The sequence below is a fragment of the Heptranchias perlo genome, chromosome 30 (assembly GCF_035084215.1).
Source record: "Heptranchias perlo isolate sHepPer1 chromosome 30, sHepPer1.hap1, whole genome shotgun sequence".
Classification (NCBI taxonomy): domain Eukaryota; kingdom Metazoa; phylum Chordata; class Chondrichthyes; order Hexanchiformes; family Hexanchidae; genus Heptranchias; species Heptranchias perlo.
The window spans coordinates 13,057,010-13,076,523 of record NC_090354.1 but is presented as its reverse complement, the minus strand read 5'-3'; the positions used below and the strand labels follow the sequence as shown (position 1 = coordinate 13,076,523).

Here is a 19,514-nt window from a genome sequence, read left to right as displayed (position 1 = left end):
AGTGACTGAGCCCACCAGGCAATCGCATTGTTTATAAATAGTACAGGTCCTTTTAAGATAACAATAGAAAATGTCACCTGGTATTTTCTTGACTAATGTGGTAATTAAACCAACAGGCTGCAAACAGGATTAAAAGGTATGGTCAGAGGTGCTGTCTTTTGAATGAGAAATTAAAACTGCCTGCTTAACCTGATGTAAAAGATCCTGTAACACTATTTGCAGAGAAATATCCCAGTGTTTTGACCAACATCACCAAAAACTGATTATCTGCTTAATCATTCCTTGCTGTTTGAGAGACCTTGCCATGCGCAAACTGGCTGCCGCATTTGTCTGCATGACAGCGACTGCACTTTGAGAGGAATCTATTGTTGGTAAAGTGTTCAGGATGTCCCGAGGACATGGCAAGGTGCTATATAAATGTAAGTTCTTTCTCTCTTAACTATAAGGAGGATAGGTTATTTTCACGCATCCTGATTTTAATCGCTCCACCATTGGCGGCCGTGCCTTCAGCTGCTTAGGCCCTAAGCTCTAGAATTCCCTCCCTAAACCTCTCCGCCTCTCTACCTCTCTCTCCTCCTTTAAGACGCACCTTAAAACCGACCTCTCTGACCAAGCTTTTGGTCGCCTGTCCTAATATCTCATGTGGCTCTATGTCAAATTTTGATTGGTAATGCTCCTGTGAAGCGCCTGGAGACGTTTTACTATGTTAAAGGCGCTTTATAAATACATGTTGTTATTGTTGCTGAGTGGTCAGAAAAATTTAGAGAAATTTTACAAGGCACCAACAGTAAGATACAAGACTTCCTATTGTGGTAACGCGCACTCCAGTGACTCAGTTCACTGATGGTTGACTCTTAATATAAACTTCTACAAAACAGGGTCTGAGTTGCATGTGATGTAGCTGAAGGAGGGGAATATATCTATCCATATAATGATGGAAAGTTGAAACACCAAGTCAGTAATATTAGAGTGGTCTTTAGAATAGCATTAAAGTGTAACAGTGTATAAGTGAAATTTCCATACAGCCACTCTGGAGCTGTTTTTTTTATTAGCATTTCGGTTAAGAGTAAGCAAATGTCACATGCCCACTACAACTGTAGAATTACAGATTTTGTCCTTCCAAACTTGGGTTGTGTCTGGAGAGAACATTTTCAGTTCCATAACAATAGGATGAAGTGCTGATGGTTACAGATATTGGTGAGATCAATAGATTTTGTAGGGTAAGAGTATCAAGAGTAATGGAGTTGAGGAACAGATCAGCCTTGATCTAATTGAATGGCGGGACAGGCTCAAGGGACAGAATGGCCTAATGCTGTTCCTATGGATATAGTGCTTGATTTGGCAATTAGCGCAGATATCTGACCGAATACGGTCTTCTATGACCCACTCATGGATCATAAATTCAGATATTATGAGGCTAGAGACCTTTATACATCAGGTCTCATTTAAAAATGATAGAATTTTACAGCACAGGAGGTGGCCATTCAACCCATCTGGCCTGCTGCCTGGAAGAACTTGACATTTTGTCCCATTCCCATACCCTTTCCCATTTTTCTTTTATAGAAGTGCTGATGTCAAATAACTGCAATTTCAAAATCAATCTTAAAATGCAAAAAATGATCATGAGTGCAATTGACCACTGCAATTTTTTGAGGAGGTAACCAGGAGGATCGATGAGGGTAGTGCGTTTGATGTAGTCTACATGGATTTTGGGATGGCTTTTGACAAGTTCCCACATGGCAGACTGGTCAGCAAAGTAAAAGCCCACAGGATCTGTGGGAAAATGGCAAGTTGGATCTGTGGCAGGAAGCAAAGGGTAATGGTCGACGGGTGTTATCATGACTGGAAGGCTGTTTTCAGTGGGGTTCCGCAGGGCTCAGTACTAGGTCCCTTGCTTTTTGTGGTATATATCAATGATTTAGACTTAAATGTAGGGGCATGATTAAGAAGTTTGCAGATGAAACAAAAATTGGCCGTGTGGTTGATAGTGAAGAGGAAAGCTGTAGACTGCAGGAAGATATCAATGGACTGAGGTGGGCAGAAAAGTGGCAAATAGAATTCAATCCGGAGAAGTGTGAGGTAATGCATTTGGGGAGGGCAAACAAGGCAAGGGAATACACAATAAATGGGAGGATACTGAGAGGTGTAGAGGAACAGAGGGAACTTGGAGTGCATGTCCACAGATCCCTGAAGGTAGGAGGATAGGTAGATATGGTAGTTAAGAAGGCATACGGGATACTTTTCTTTATTAGCCGAGACATAGAATATAAGAGAAGGGAGGTTATGCAAGAACTGTATAAAACACTAGTTAGGCCACAGCTAGAGTACTGCGTACAGTTTTGGACACATTACAGGAAAGATGTGATTGCACTAGCGAGGGTACAGAGGAGATTTACGAGGATGTTGCCAGGACAGAAGATTTTTAGATATGAGGAAAGATTGGATAGGCTGGGGTTGTTTTCTTTGGAACATAGGAGGCTGAGGGGAGATTTAATTGAGGTGTATAAAATTATGATGGGACTAGATAGAGTGGATAGGAAGTTCCTATTTCCCTTAGCAGAGGGGTCAATAACCAGGGGCATAGATTTAAAGTGATTGGTAAAAGAATTAGAGGAGAGTTGAGGAGAAAATATTTCACCCAGAGGTGGTGAGGGTCTGGAACTCATTGCCTGAAAGGGTTGTAGAGGCAGAAACCCTCATCACATTTAAAAAGTACTTGGGTGTGCACTTGAGGTACCATAACCTACAAGGTCACAGACCTAGAGCTGGAAAGTGGGATTAAGCTGGATAGCTCTTTTTCGGCTGGCACGGACACGATGGGTCGCATGGCTTCCTTCTGTGCTGTAAATTTCTATGATTCTACAAATTGTTAAGCAAATATAAAGGATACAGTTAGCGAAGTCTGATATCTAGACTTGAAATCTAAAGTTAAGCCACTAACCGGCCAGTTATTTATATTCTGAAGTGCACAATACGCAAATATGACATTACCTATCTCTTGAAATCCATTATTAGAACACAACTCAATCTTCAGAGCAGAGTCAAAAGCAATTTATATCCTCCAAAGAGTTCAGCAATCCAGGCCTTCTCATTAAAAAAAAAAATTGTTTGCATTTCAGTCAAATTAGATCCCCTTAAAATTTTAAATGTCCCAAGAGGAACATTACCAAGATTCTAAGAATTTCTTCGAGTCCATCTATCTATATACCCTGGAAGTGTACTTGTTACTGAGTTTTGAGCAGTACAAATGGTTGTACAAATACAATTAGCAATCAACATTTCAAAGTTGAGCACTACATCTGCATGAACACTACAAAAAGTGAGTACTACAATTGAATTCTATTGTATTACAGCATAAATCACTGACTTGAAACTCAATATGACTTCACTCCACCATTGTGATACCACGAATCTTTCCTCAGCACATCTACAGTGTCTTCAGTCAGTCTCTAAGATTGATTTTTCACCAATCAGCTTTCACTGTTCAAATAAGTTGCGATTGACAAGGCATTGGATTGAGGCACACAACGATAAAATTGATAATGGTGCTTTATATTCCAGGCTTTTCATACGAGAAACAGCTGAGACCTTATAGAGACGATGCGTCTGTGGTTCCCGACAAACTTGAAGGTTAGGATTTTAACTCTATCACAATGGGTGAATGATACACAAATTTTTTAATAAGCTGAAAATCAAAAACTCTAGTTTATGATGTGAAATGTTCAAATTTTACTAATTCTATTTTCAGCAGCACTTAATTTTCTAAAAGCAATATTTATTAAGTATAAAGCATTTGAAGAAATATTAAGGGTATCTTTCATTGAAGTGTACTGTTTTCACAGTACATAGACAATGTTAACCTGAGCTCTTAATTCATTTAATTCCTCAATATTTTTGGACTGTTGGTCTCTAATCCTACAGGTGTAGGGTTGGACACCATTGACGTACGTGCCTTTAGCTGCCTTGGCCCTAAAGAATTTTCGTAAACCTCTCCGCCTCTCTACCCTCCTTAAAACCTACCTTTGAGTAGAATGGGCCTATACCTCTCTGGAGTTCAGAAGAATGAGAGGTGATCTCATTGACACATATAAGATTCTGAGGGGTCTTGACAGTGTAAATGCTGAGAGGTTATTTCCCCTGGCTGGAGAGTCCAGAACTAGGGGGCATAGTCTCAGGATGAGGGGCCGGCCATTTAAGACAGAGATGAGGAGTCATTTCTTCACTCAAAGGGTTGTGAATCTTTGGAATTCTCTACCCCAGAGGGCCGTGGATGTTGCCGTTGAATATGTTCAAGACTGAGATAGATAGATTTTTAGACACTAAGGGAATCAAGGGATATGGGGATTGGGCGGGAAAGTGGAGTTGAGGTCAAAGATCAGCCATGATCTTATCGAAGGGCGTACGGGCTACTCCTGCTGCTATTCCTTTTGTTCTTATGTTGACCACCTGTCCTAATATCTCCTTATGTGGCTCGTGTCAAACTTTGTTTGATAACTCCTCTGGAGAGTTGAGACATTTTATTACGTTAAACGCGCTATATAAATGCAAGTTGTTGTTGTTCAAACATACAAATTGAATTTATACTGCCCACTCACACCGCTCTCCACTCGGGAAAGCAGTCCATCTTTACAATGTATGCATGTATAATTTAAACACATGCGCAGAGCTCCACTCACTGGCCTCTGACGGCCGGTGAAATTTCCAATTTAAAGATGATCCACAGGACTATATGTGCTCTGGTTAACTTTGATCTTTGTTTAAAAGCTGACTTTGTACCAAGTGCAGTTACACTGTGAAGCTGAAGTGGTGTGAGATGGTCTCACACCTGACGCTGAATTGATGCCAGTTTAGCTGCAAATGCATTGTGATTCTTGTGTCATTACAAAGCAAATTTTGCTTTGTGATAATACAAAATGTGCAGAATAACTGCACTATAATTAGGGCCAAGTTTCCATTTTTATTACTGGGATTCTGAGATTTTTACTGGTGTTTTGAGGATCACAGGCCGCACTTCTGTCCATTTTTCTGTAAACCATAAACCAGTGCATTAACTAGGAGTTCTTTTGCATGCAAACTGTTCTACGGTTGTAAATATAAATTGCTTTTGTGCTATGGTATGGGGACAAGTCTGGCTCTAATTGGGATTGTGGGAAAAAAATTAACGTACCATATAACTGAGTGGAATGACCCTCCTGTTACAGAAAAATTACTGGCAGTTTATCGTGATTTATCTCAGCATCACTGTGCCTTAGTTTGATTAATAAGGAGCAGTAGACTGTGTTTCCTCAATTAATGGGAAACCTATGCCTCTAACTACCACATGACTAATTGTTGTTTGGACACAGCCTGAATATTTAACTGTGCTTTTTAAAAAGTTTTATTTCCAATTCAATTACAGGAAATGTCAGTTTTTATTGATTTATGTGTATATATATTTTTATAAATAGTCTTGTGTCTAGCACACATCCATCACACTTGATGTCAGACATCACACTTTCATCTGATCAGTTCAAATGTCATAATCATAAAACAGCAAACTTGACTTAAAATATTTTTATTAAAGATTATTCAAAGAGAGAGAAATACAATTATTCCTGCTGGTTTTTCTGACCTTGATAACCTGGTCTTATCCAAGGGGAGGAGGTAGGGATTTACAAGCAGCTGCCAACCTAGAGAAACTTCCCTCCGCAACCACAATTAGCCTTCAGCTGGCCTCAGAGTGTTTCCGTAGACTACAAGAAATCAGTTAGTACTTTGTAAACATTTCAGGGGTTATTTTATGACTTATTTAATTCTTTATTTTTTTGTCCCACTCCCTTAAAAAGGCACAGATAAATTTGCCGATAGGGATCCTCCAAACTGATGTGTTTAGAAGAGGAGGATGGCCTGCAGCGAGATGCCAAGCGGGTCAGGCTGCCCGAGAGTTGCTGCTTGCCCTCCTGCCCATACCCACATTCCATATCTGCAGTGAGAGGTGAAATTACCTCGCTTTGGTGGACACTGTGCTGACTGAGGCTCCTCTTCCTAAAGGAAGCTGCACCAGCAGACCTCGGTGACATCACTACGAGATGTGAATGCCTGCCTAGCTGTTATGCTGACAGAAACATCCCAATTACACTATGTCGTATTTCACACAGTACTGCAAGAAGACATGCCAGAGTGATCAAGAGCCAGCGTTAACTGATTGGTCACCCCCTCCATCCATTATCGTCAGGCCCTGGTATACCTACCCGAGAAGAAGCTGGGAACTTGTCTTCTCAGGATCTGGGTCAGCAGGAAGGCTGATGCAAAGGTGTGCCATCTGCTGCAAGACACTTCCAGAAACCTTGAAGCATAAGGCTGGCACTAGCAGGAACAGTAACAGACAGCTGTGGCATAAAACTTGGCTACACTTCCTTGCAGTTATGCTGCAATAGTGACCTCTGGGAGTGGTGTCATGGAGTGGCACCTCTTTGCCAGCACCACCTCAACTTTAGCAGCCATTAAACAAGGGTCAGGTGCTGGGGTGCTCCGTCACTTGTCTGCAGACTCATGCCTGCACCCTTTCCCTTCATTTTAGTCTGTCTCTTCAGCCCTGGCAAAGGCTGGTGATGGGCTGAGAGGCCTTTTGCTGCTCTGCAAAAAGTTGCTGAATTTTTACCCCCCATTGTGACACTCTTCTTTAATTGTCCCCATTCTTTTAAATGTATTTTACACACAATTCTCATTTTCCACCTCTTGAAGGGTAATTTTCACCTTCACTACTTGGGCAATAAACTGGCAGAAATAAATAGAAAATCAGTGGGTTCTATAAAGGGGAGGCAATCCACTCCACCCAAGGGACGAAGGTGAAAATTACCCCCTTAGTGTCTTCCCTGTACCAATTGAGTTTGCACCTTGAGTTGTGAATAATTATTCAAATGAGTTTAAATCAAAGAATTGAGCGCTATTTACACCTGACTTTTCAGACGGGGTTATCCCCAGTTCTAAAGCAAAAAAAAATCATCTAATGAGTAACCTGAAATGGTGTTCAGCCATTATTGAACAGGAGGGAGTAAAGTTCACAGTAACAATGTCAGTATTTTCCCTCCTTGCCTGAGGTGGAACATTTCACACAATGGCCAACTAGGGAACTATGGCAAGCAAATTTGAATGTGATGTTGCCCTGGAATTGGAACCTTGAATCCTCCTTGAATTGAGGACTGTGGTAGGATTCTGGCATCACATCCACAAACAATACAGATTACAAGAATTTTCCATTTTCTCCAGAGTGCACTGCAGTAACACAGTGTTCTATGTGTACACTGAGCATTGAAACATCAAATTTAATTTGTGGGAATGAATGAATGAATGGCCTAGAGTAGTGTCTCCATCCAGTTCAAACAATGCAAAGTCAGCCAACGCAATCAAACGCTTAATTGGCTCAGCTTGATAAGTGCCTTGCCTACCTTAAGCTCAATATCAAGTTGTCATGATATTTTTGTTCATGTCATTGTGGAAGGAATGGGAGGGAGAGGGATACGACGCAGATATTAATTTATTTTTATAGCCCAATTACACCATACAATCAATCTTGTTGAGGGGGAGGGGCGGAGGTCGTGCAAGTAGATTTTTACCTTGGCACCATCGTCCCTATAACTTGCGTACGATCCAAGTAAAAGCTGTTAATGCAGCTCTTTCACAAACCAAGCTGTACCTAGTTATTCCTGGCTGGGCACATTTCCTTTAATGTACCCAAGTGGATTTTCCATTGGAAACAGTGGCTCAATCTGACTCCAGTGGGAATGGAGTTTATTACTATTTACTGAATGCAGTCCAGCACAGGAGCCTCACAATGAAGTGTGAACATAGCTATTGTGTTGTGTAATATTCAGCTTTTTCCCCATTGCTGTATTTTGCATAAACTATGAGGGAAGTGTCTGTTTCAAACTTCCTCCAGGCCTCTGCTGGTCAGTTTATCGGATTGGATCGTCAACATGTGGTCTGATTTTGTCTGTTTCTTTACTTCTGAGACTTTCATATAAGAAGAAAAAGGTTTAAAACCCAGATATCTAAATTTGTAATTTACTTATCCACTACCTACCTCTTGATGCTAGTAGGTGGTTGAATTTGATGATGAAAGGATGGTACATTCTTCCTAAGCTCCTACGCACACTCTCGTTCCTGCACTCTCACTATATTGAAATCAAGACGCACCTCACATTTTCCTACTCTAACCTATACTTTCCCTGGACTTCAAAATTATGAAAGGCCACACCTCCCTCTTATTCCTTTCCTGCTACATCTGATAAACTTTTAAAAACCAAGCCTGGCATCACCTAAGCACTACTTCTTGATTTAGCTAATGCTGTATCCTATATTTTCCATGAATAACAGCCTCTCTGACTGTGACCGTGGTTCACCATGCCAACCTCCTCCACTGCCTCTCATGTTGTCCAGCTCAGTGGGACTGCCCTCCACTGCTACCTGTTCCAATGCAGCCACCGCATCTCTAGCGATGGCTTCTCTTTCCACCCCTACAGAATCACCTCCGGAGGTCAGTTTCCATTCCAATGCTGGTGGGACCCAGCTCCAGCTCTCCACCACTAATGTCAATTCATCTTGGAAGAATCCCAACTTCCTTCAGCTGATCATTGGGAAGAACAAAGCCATCACCTTCAGCTGATGCCATCTCCTGCCTGGGTTACTCGCTTAGGCTAAACAAAAGGGTGTTTGTTCAACCCTGAGCTGAGCTTCATGTCCCACATCCTCTCCATCACCAAAATTGCTTACTTTCACCTCTCTAACATTAACCCCCTCGATCCCAACATCAGCCCCAGTGCTGCTGTAACCCTTAGGTTACCCCAGTGCTGTTGTAATGCTAAAAGTTCTTTGTCACCTCCAGCACCAGATGATTCCGAGGTTCTATTTGTTGACCTTCCATCGCTGATCTCCGATAAACTCTAACTTATTTAAGAAGTGTTGCCTGCACTGTGTCCACACTTATGTCTTGCTTGTCCATCGTCCCCAACGTCGCTGGCCTACATTGGCTCCCTGGCCCCTAACATATTCAATTTAAAATCCTAATCTTTGTCTTTAAATCCCTCCACTACCTCTGCAACTTCCTCAGCCAGACACCCACTCCCACACCTGTTGGTCTTCTGCCTCTACCCTCCTGTGCATTCCACTCCTGTCACTGCGCCACATTACCGGTGGCAGAGCTTTCAAACACCTCGGCCACACTCGCTGGAGCTTCCTCCCTAAACTGCTGTGCCTCTCTATTTCTCTGTCCTCCTTTAAAAACCTTCTCAGAATTCATTCTTTCCACCCAGCCTTCTCCCACCTCTCCTAACCCTTCCCCCACCTCTCCTAACCCTTCCCCCACCTCTCCTAACCCTTCCCCCACCTCTCCTAACCCTTCCCCCACCTCTCCTAACCCTTCCCCCACCTCTCCTAACCCTTCCCCCACCTCTCCTAACCCTTCCCCCACCTCTCCTAACCCTTCCCCCACCTCTCCTAACCCTTCTCCCACCTCTCCTAACCCTTCCCCCACCTCTCCTAACCCTTCCCCCACCTCTCCTAACCCTTCTCCCACCTCTCCTAACCCTTCTCCCACCTCTCCTAACCCTTCCCCCACCTCTCCTAACCCTTCCCCCACCTCTCCTAACCCTTCTCCCACCTCTCCTAACCCTTCTCCCACCTCTCCTAACCCTTCTCCCAAGGCTCAGCATCGGTTCCTTTATTTCTCTGTGAAGTGCCTTGGCACATTTTATATGTTAACAGCACTATATAAATTCAATAAGTTGTTATCTCCTCTAAATCATTCTTCCCTAGGACCTCAAAACTGTGGAACTCCTTACATCCCTCAGTGTTCCTTTTCTCCTGTAATCTACGGGGTTTTAAAAAACAACCAAGCTTAGTGTCACCAAATCACGACTACTTCATCTATCTCATCCTGTCTCATGTTCTTTTTATCCGTAGTATGTTCTGCATTATGGGCCTGTGCCCTTCACCTGGGTTTCTCAATAAAAAAAAATGCATAGCCTAGCCCTGTACAGAAAAGGAAAAATAGACTATTAATATGTTACTTGAGCAGTCACATGACAGCTCACAATATAGTTCTATTAATCTGTCTGGTGGTTTCACTGAGCAAGGTGGACTTAGTATTTTGTTTTTGTTTGACAGGTGATATCAAACAGGAAATCAATACATATCGGGAAGGTCCTTTATACCAGCGCCGGGGTTCTCTCCAGCTGTGGCAGTTCCTAGTTGCACTCCTGGATGATCCATCCAACTCTAACTTCATTGCTTGGACAGGTCGAGGCATGGAATTCAAACTTGTTGAACCAGAAGAGGTGAGAAGATAGGTTTGAAGATTTTTTTTTCTCTTGGAAGACAACTAGTACATTTTCTGAGGCATTGCTCATAAGCTAAGGAATGAAATGTCTGGAAGCTATCGGGAGGAAGCAGCTGAAGCAGACTGGGAATCAAGCAGCAGCATGAGACCAGGGAGTGGTTACTGCTGCAAAGATAGGCATGGTATGGAATGAATGACACGCAAGAGTTGAGGCCGTCACACAGAGTGGGAGTTCTGGATAACGAGAAAATGGAAAGTGATAGTGGGATGTTGAAGGAGGGAGCGGCTATAGTTTAGGTGGTCGTGGGGTTGGTAATGGGCTTCCAGGTGATCTTCAAATAAGTTAGGACTTGCCTCTTTCGTTTTGTGTGTTTGCTGAGCTGTAAATGGGAAACAACAACTTGCCTTTAACGTAAAAAAAATCCCGAAATGCGTCACAGAGGTGTAATTAAAAAAATGAATGCTGAGCCAAAGAAGGAGATATTAGGAGGGGTGACCAAAGCTTGGCCAAAGAAGTGGGTTTTAAAGAGGCTTAAAGGAGGAGAGGTTACGGGAGAGGCAGAGAGGTTTAGGAAGGGGCCTAGGAAGCTAAAGGCACAGCCACCAATGATGGGGCAAAGGGATGGTGGGTGGGGTGGGGGGGGTGGTGTACCAGCAGCCTGCGTCAGAGGAACCAAGGTCCAGTGGGAGGAGGGGGGGCGCTGAAAAGCTGGAGAAGGTTAGAGATGGAGAGGGGTGAGGCCAGAAAGGGATTTAAACTCAAGGGTGAAAACTTTACATTTGAGGCATTGCCAGTGAGGACAGGAATGATCACGGATGAGCAGAACTCGGGGCGGAATAAAATACAGGCAGCGGAGTTTTAGATGAGCTGATGTTTACGGAGGTTGGGAGGCCAGCCAAGAGGTCATTGGAATAGTCACGTCTGGAGGTGACAAAGGCATGGACGAGGGTTGTAGCAGCAAATGGGCTGAGATGGGGGTAGATGCAGATGATGTTATGGAGGTGGAAGTAGCTGGTCTTTGTGATGGAGAGAATTATGAGGTCAGACGTTCAGCTAAGAGTTGAATAGGGTGTTTTGAACAGTCTGGTTCAGCCTGAGACAGTGGCCATGGAGGGGGAAATTGTTGGCAAGCGTTCGGAATTTGTGGTGGGCGTCAAAGACAATGGCTTTGATCTTACCAGTGTTTAACTGAAGGAAATTGCAACTCATGAAGATTGGATGTGGAACATGTAGTCTATTAGCACAGGGGTAGAGAGCACGGGTGGAGAGGTAGAGCTGGGTGTCATCAGCGTAGATGTGGAAGCTGAGCCCATGTCTACAGCTGATGGCACCAAGGGACAGCATGTAGATGAGGAGGGGGAGGAAGTCAAAGATGAATAATTGGGGCACTCTGGAGGTGACGGTGTAAACGACAATGCTGGAGCTGCTCTAGCCACAATCAGATAAGTAAGGGTGGTACCGTGTAACGGCAGTCCCCCCGCTGGACAACGGAAGAGAGGCGTTGGAGGAGGATGGTGTGGTCAACTTTGTCAAAGGCTGCAGAGAGGACATGGATAATGCATCATTGTCACAGTCACAGAGGATGCCCTTTGTGACTTTGATTAGGACCATTTTGGTGCAATGGGAAGGGTGGAAACCTGATTGGAGAAGATTCAAACAGGGAGTTGTGACACAGATTTGGGAGGTGACAACATATTCAAAGACTTTTGAGTGAATATATTATTTGGAGATGGGGCAGAAATTTGCAAGGTTCAAACTCCTTGGAAAAGAGCTCAATTTTTTATTTTGTTACATCTGTTATTTTGGTTCAGTATTTTTACTGTGAAAAACAACACAGTATAAACACTGAACCAATTAGAAAGCTCCAACATGAGCCTACCTTGAACCAATCAGAAAGCTCATGTATAAGTCTCAGCTGAACCACAACTGCCAAAATTTTAAATTTAAAAATATATTTTGACAAACCTCCTGTGGCTTTGCTCCTGGCAAGTCACTATTTTATCCCATGTAACATACAATTTTATCACAGTAATTAAGTGAAGTTATGTTTTTATTAGAGCATTGTGAGTGTTAGTGATGTTGTGAGTTCTATCATTATGTGTGTACTTGTGTAGAAGCTGTAAATCGCTGGCTTTGATTACCATTAAAAGTTTGACTATATAGTCAATTATATCTCCTATATCCAGTTTATAGAAACAACATATGGCAGTAGTGGGGCTGCCCAGGTTAGTAGAGTGGTCCTGGAGTTTGAGACTGTTATGGGTGTGGTAGCACTGGGAGAGTGCAAGAGTCTGGGAGAATGGGGAGGAGCACTGGAAGTGGCCATTGTGATGTGTGAGAGCACTCGGAAGTGGATACCAGGGTCTAGGGGGGAGTGGAAGGGGCGTCTGCATATGGCACCAGGGAGAGTCTTTGAATGCAGGGGGAAGGGTGTTCCAGGGTGTTGGAGAGTCTACTGGGTATGGTCAAGGTGGGAGAGTGAACATGGGATGTGTCAGCACTGGGATGGCAAAAGCACGCTGATGCGATTTCTTTCTAGGGTACATCAGCATTGGGCGAGGGAAGGCAGGAGTGCTCAGCTGGGAGTGGAAGCAATGAGAATCAGTAGGTTGGATCTTGGGATTGGGAAATTTATGGGTGTTTGAGGTGGGGGGAGTGGTAATGGTGGGGGGAGGCAGAATTATTAAAGGCATGACCTGGGGAAACCTGTATTATTTGAAATAGGTCCTGAGGTAGAACGGTTTCAACAAATCCCCATCTCCCTCGCTAATAACACCTCTCCACCACCACACCCCTCCCTTGCATTAGCCAAAACCCACCCTGCCCTCATTGGACCCAGATCCGCAACATCAGGCTTCAAGGCCTAAGCCGTTCACCTGCAATCCCCTAAAGCTACATTCCTGGTTATTGCCCGGAACCAGCTTAAAATAATTCAAGTGTGCAACACACGTTTGAAGAACTTTAAGATGATTTCCAGCAATTGCTGAGGACACCCCTTTTGGTCCAGTAGGTGGGGTCCTCAGTGCTTGAGGTTGGGGTGTGATCTTGGCACTAGTGTCTGTTTGCAGCAGGGGAGCGGTAGCGGTGGGAAAGAACAGCAGACTGCATCAGATCAGGGGTCCATTCGCAACAGTGGGAAGGGATGGGGAACAGTATCTGTGAGCGAGGCAGTGGGCAGGAGGCATTGGGCCACAGGGTGAAATTTAGCTGCTTCCAGATGGGTGCTGTGGAAAAATATAGCCCCTACCTTGGAGCTTCCAGATCCCAAAGGAGACCAGCGGTGGAGGACTCAGGCATAAGCAACATTAATAGGCAAGTTTAATCATGACAAAAATGTGAGAGAGAGATATGATGAAAAAACTGATAGAAATAGGTGCAGCAGGCAGTGTAATAGGAGGTAAGTGTGACACTTACAGGAAATATGCACATTGGCAAAACTTTTAAATAAAACAGATATAGGTTGAAAAGAAAATACACATTTGAAAGAAATAATAAAGAAACTATTAAACAAGGCCTGACAGCTCAGTTGCACAATGCCAGTCAGTGTACCGCTGGTACATTAGGGACTTAGAACAGCCATAATATATCATCTATGTTGATAACATTACAGTGAGCAGTTAGATCATTCCAAATAAAAATGCCAAAAGGCAGTCTGAGGCGAATAATGTCGGGCTTTCCTACAACTTCGAGTTCTCCCCCACCCTCTGGAATAATTTCTTCAATTATTCCAGAGTTTGTACTTCCTCTAACTACCCAGAATCTGTTTCAGGTGTTGATCTCTGAATGTGAGAGAGATATTTCTATATATCACTCTCAAAAAAAAATCTAGTTTGAATTTCAAACTATTTAATTTTGAAGAATGATTAAAAGTAAATGTTTTAAATCTGTTATGATGTCACCCTTGTAAAAGCCAAAACAGATTGAAGGATTATAACCAGTTTAGCACTGGAAAATTAATCAATTACAAGAAAAATCACACCATCAGCCAAAAAAGCAACTGAGGTAATCGACAATGTCAAACATCTCGCATAGATCATTGGCCTGAATCTCAAATAGTTGAGCACAATCCTGACTATATACAAAGAATGCTTAAACTAAATTTTTAATTATAGTTTAAAAGAGAAGTTGTACAAAATTCAGCTTTTATATGAATAGACTTTCTGGGGTTCAATTCTAAATCATAGATTACACTTGCGCTGATTTTGTGTTCATAGACACCAGTTATCCTGCATTTTGAGGCAGGTCCAAAATTTGCAGGGCTATGGGAAAAGAGCAGGGGAGTGGGACTAATTGGATAGCTCTTTCAAAGAGCCGGCATGGGCATGGTGGGCCGAATGGCCTCTTTCCATGCTGTATCATTCTATGATAAGTCACCCGGTCTGGATGGGATGCATCCTAGGTTGCTGCGGGAAGTAAGGGTGGAAATTGCAGAGGTACTGGATTTTCCAATCATCCTTGGATATCGGGGGTGGTGCCAGAGGACTGGAGAATTGCCCTTGTTCAAAAAAGGGTGTAAGGATAAACCCAGCAACTACAGGCCAGTCAGTTTCACCTCGGTAGTGGGAAACTTTTAGAAACGATAATCCGGGACAAAATTAATAGTCACTTGGACAAGTGGGGATTAATTAAGGAAAGCCAGCACGGATTTGTTAAAGGCAAATAGTGTTTAACCATTTTGATAAGGTAACAGAGAGGCTCGATGAGGGCAATGCGGTTGACGTAGTGTTTATGGACTTCCAAAAGGCATTTGATAAAGTGCCGCATAATAGGCTTGTCATCAAAGTTGAAGGCCGTGGAATAAAAGGGGGCAGTGGCAGCAAGGATACAAAATTGGCTAAGTAATAGGAAACAGAGAGTAGTGGTGAACGGTTGTTTTTTGGATTGCAGTTGTTTTCCCCAGGAGTTGGTACTAGGACCACTGCTTTTCTTGATATAATTAATGACTTGGACTTGGGTGTGCAGGGCACAATTTTAAAATTTGCAGATGACACAAAACTTGGAAGGGTAGCGAACAGTGAGCAGGATAGTGATAGACTTCAAGGGGAGATGGACAGGCTGGTGGCATGGGCGGACATGTGGCTGATGAAATTTAATGCAGAAAAGTGTGAAGTGATACATTTCAGTAGGGAGAACGAGAAGAGGCAATATAAACTAGAGGGCACAATTGTAAAAGGATTGCAGGAACAGAGAGATCTGGGGGTACACAAATCATTGAAGGCGGCAGGGCAGGTTGAAAGCGGTTAAGAAAGCATACGGGATCCTGGCCTTTATAAATAGAGGCATAGAGTATAAAAGCAAGGAGGTTATGATGAACCTTTATAAAACACTGGTTCGACCACAGCTGGAGTATTGTGTCCAGTTCTGGGCACCGCACTTTAGGAAAGGTGTGAAGGCCTTTGAGAGGGTGCAGAAGAGATTTACTAGAATGATTTCAGGGATGAGCGACTTCAGTTATGTGCATAGACTGGAGAAGCTGGGGTTGTTCTCCTTGGAACAGAGAAGGTTGAGAGGAGATTTGATAGTGGTGTTCAAAATCATGAAGGGTCTGGACAGAGTAGATAGAGAGAAACTGTTCCCATTGGTGGAAGGGCGAAGAACCAGGGGACATAGATTTGAGGTGATTGGCAAAAGAACCAAAGGCGACATGAGAAAAAACTTTTTTGCACAGCGAGTGGTTGTGATCTGGAATGTAGTGCCTGAGGGGATGGTGGAGGCAGATTCAATCGTGCCTTTCAAAAGAGAATTGGATAAATACATGAAGGGAAAAAATTTGCAAGGCTACAGGGATAGGGCAGGGGAATGGGACTAGCTGGATTGCTCTTGCAGAAAGCCGGCACAGACTCGACGGGCCGAATGGCCTCCTTCCGTGCTGTAACCATTCTATGATTCTATGAACTGAATTCTGGTTTCAAATGCTGAGTATAAACAAATCGAGGGCCGACTTTATAAAATCACACCTGCTGGGAGTGCATCTTGGGAACTTGGCCACGCATTCCCCAGATTTTCCATCTATTATGCCCGAATTCCCAATTTGCACTCCTAGTAGCTGAGGCTCCCCACTGGAAGTGCAGTTTTCTAAAATTAATGTTTCCATTGTAAACCGGGAAACTCGTAAAGACACTGCTGATTCTTGGAAGGACAGCAAAGAAAATAGAATTAGCTTCTGTTTAATTTAGGGAAAAGGGGGGAAAAAATCTTCAGGTTGGCCACCTTGTAGATCCACATATATTATAGCGAAACTTTGATTGTGTTTCTATTATGCACACATTCTACATTTAGCACCTACCTCTGCAGCTGGGGTACCCGCATGCTTTGTGTCAGGGGAGGTTTATTGATGGGACTCATTATAGAGTCAATCAGCCAGAGTTGCAGGTGGGTGCATTGGAGGAAATCTATGAACCAGATCAGCTGATGGATCAACTGTTGCAGCACCATCTGATCTTACTGGCAGGGAGCAACAGGGATGAGTGCTGCTGTGGAGAACTGAGCCAGGTGGATGAGGGTGAGACAGTGTATTCAGTCAGAGCAGAAATCAGCAGTACAATTTGGAGACTTGGTTATCTGCCAATTTCCATTAACTGACAAAGCAGCTGATTTTGCCATCTTGGGATTTGTGTGCAACAGTGCTGATTTTCCCAGTAGTGCTGTTTAATGCACAGATGGTCTGATTAAAACAGGACAATTGAAAGGTACTCTTGCAAAGTTTTATTATGGAGGGTACTCTTGCCAAGACTGCAATTTGATTAGTTAGCTTTCTACTTGATTTATAATACTCATTATAATATTATGTTTCAAATAAATTTCTTCAGGACAAGGAGAGAACAGAGATAGCTGAAACAGTTATTAATGAATGTAAATTTGAGATATAGAGCAGGAACTTTCAGACCATGAAATAAAGTACAGAGTTAAATTCTGATAAATGATTCTGTTTAAGTAGTTTGTCAAGAAATGTTCTGCTCAGATCAGGATTGCCTATAAAAACTAAGCACATAAGAATACCTCTGCCTATTAATTCGTCACAATCCACCTAAACCTCCTCTCCTGACTATTGCTTGCTGTTGTGGGGTCGGGGGCAGTTCCACAGATGCTCACAGCCCTCCAGTACCTCACCCATGTGGCCATTCTCAGCCTAAATAGTGAGGGTTAGCATGAGTTTTGACCTTGGGAGGACCACAGTTGAACCCTGTGTTGCCCCACTCAACATACACACAGGTGTATTTACCAGCAAAAATCGCAGGATAGTGATCAGGAGGAACAAGCTTGGCTGATACTTTTTTTTTACTCCCTCCCTAAACTAGAAACACTGAGGCCAATTTTAGAACCCTCACTGTTGCCCTGACTGAGATCAGCTAACTCAGCCCAGTCCAGGTAACTCAGCCCAGACCAGGGATCAAAGCTGAATCCTCTATCCCTCCTGACTTGAACTGGTTTCTGGCTTCTAACTCGTCTCCATATTTACCTATCAATTCTTGGTAATCCTGATCCAAGTATTTACACTTTGCCCCATGATATCCATTAGTGCAGCAGCGACATTCAGTTGTCATTTTTCTTGAACTATGTATGTTTCCCTTTACTCTCACTCCTTTTTCTGGGCAGTTGGCTCCTCCCAGCGAGTTCTACTCAAAGCAGCATTTTCCAACCTGCTGTAACTCACTGAGTTTGCGACACTTGCTAGAAGCCAGATAATTTGGGGGGGGGGGTGGTGGGGGGAATTAATTACAGTTCTCAGTCCTAATCTCTATCCTGTGATGCCGAAAGGTTAAACAGCCTGCAACACTTACTCAAAGAATGACCACTTAGTGATGACTAATGTCCATGGGACTGCGTCAAGCAATATAGCCTAGTTTTACTCCCATTTTCATCTCACCAGGCCAGTTACCAGCTATGGCTATAGCTGGCAGATTCTCCCGAGACCTCTGCTTGTGTTGCTGTTGAGGTGGTTGCTAGAAAGCACAAAGGAAAGGCTTAATGACAATGTTGCCACTGAATTTTTCCCCTGTTTTCCTGTGGGGAAAGTGTTTGATCTCCACTCTGCCACACCAGCCCAGTTGAGTACTCAGCAGAGTGGACAATTGACCTGCACCCCACTGCTCTGTAACACTGGCATCACTGTACTGCCTGACATTTAACATATTAGTTAACTCCTGACCACTTGTGATATACAGGCTCTTTCTCCTCCCGTGCTAAGATTTCTCCCTTCCTCTCCCAAAGGTGCTGGTGCTTGCTGCTATGTCACCAAAAATGGCCATTGTGTGAACCTAGACAGTGTGCATTGGCACGCTATTCACCTGTGGGTGTACATCACAGCCACGTCTTATCCTGTCTACACGCATGCACTTTCTGGCAGTAGTCACTGGATAGCAATGAAAAGTGCCCAGGCCCAGGGGTTCTGAATAGCACCCTTACTGAGATGAACTATCTTCACACAGATAGACGATTGGACCCATGTTTGACTCAGGACCGTACCATGTGATTGTATCTACACACTAAGCCAGTAGGGGAGCTACCACAAGCTGTTATCATAGCAAGGTCCACCTTTACACTTACGCCCTGGGGCCCAGATTTAACTGTTGATGCGTTATTGCTTTCCTCCAGGCTATATGTCATTTTATCTGATATGGAAATGGCATCATTCTCTACCCAGGGCCAGGTGCTGACAGTTGAAAAATCATAACATTTAGATCAAAGCAATAAACTGATAAGATCAGCGACATGCCCATTAGTGTCAATGTGTAATTGATGACTCCATTTAACAAAGTTACTCTCCCTTAGTGCTCAAAGCTTACAAAAAACAATATACATTCTGGGGCATATTGTTAAACTAAGGCTTTTGGTAGTACGTTGGTTAATGCAGTAAAAGGGTTTAACCCTTGGGACATCTACATTTGTACTGTCCTTTTACAGTAACAGCTAATTTACTTGTACTTAATGCTGCATACAAGTAGAGGTGAATGGTAATTCTGATCTCTGCTTCCCTAATATTACTCACCAAAGATTCTTACAAACCACCCGACTTTACACCTGTAATGTAACCAATTACATTACAATGTGTTCATTGTAGTTGTGGGAAATATTAATGGCCCAGTGGTCAAATATCCTAGAACACTCACTATCCAGGGTCACACCTGTAGAATGGCCCCTTGGACGAGGTATTAGATGGCTGTGGGTACCCATCAAACTGTACCCTGGGTGGTGCCT

At 43.3% G+C, this 19,514-nt stretch overlaps 1 protein-coding gene across 2 annotated transcripts in view; it reads left to right on the top strand.

The window, feature by feature from the left end:
- The window catches only part of etv4 (ETS variant transcription factor 4), a 92,817-nt gene that overhangs the window by 64,892 nt on the left and 8,411 nt on the right, over positions 1-19,514 (top strand). For both annotated transcript variants that reach the window (XR_010958009.1, XM_067968940.1), the window contains exons 10-11: positions 3,562-3,630; positions 10,144-10,313. Coding sequence is in view for 1 of the 2 variants with exons in the window: in XM_067968940.1 (XP_067825041.1) it covers positions 3,562-3,630; positions 10,144-10,313 (239 nt within the window). In the remaining variant the exon portion in view is untranslated. The remainder of the gene's footprint in view (positions 1-3,561; positions 3,631-10,143; positions 10,314-19,514) is intronic.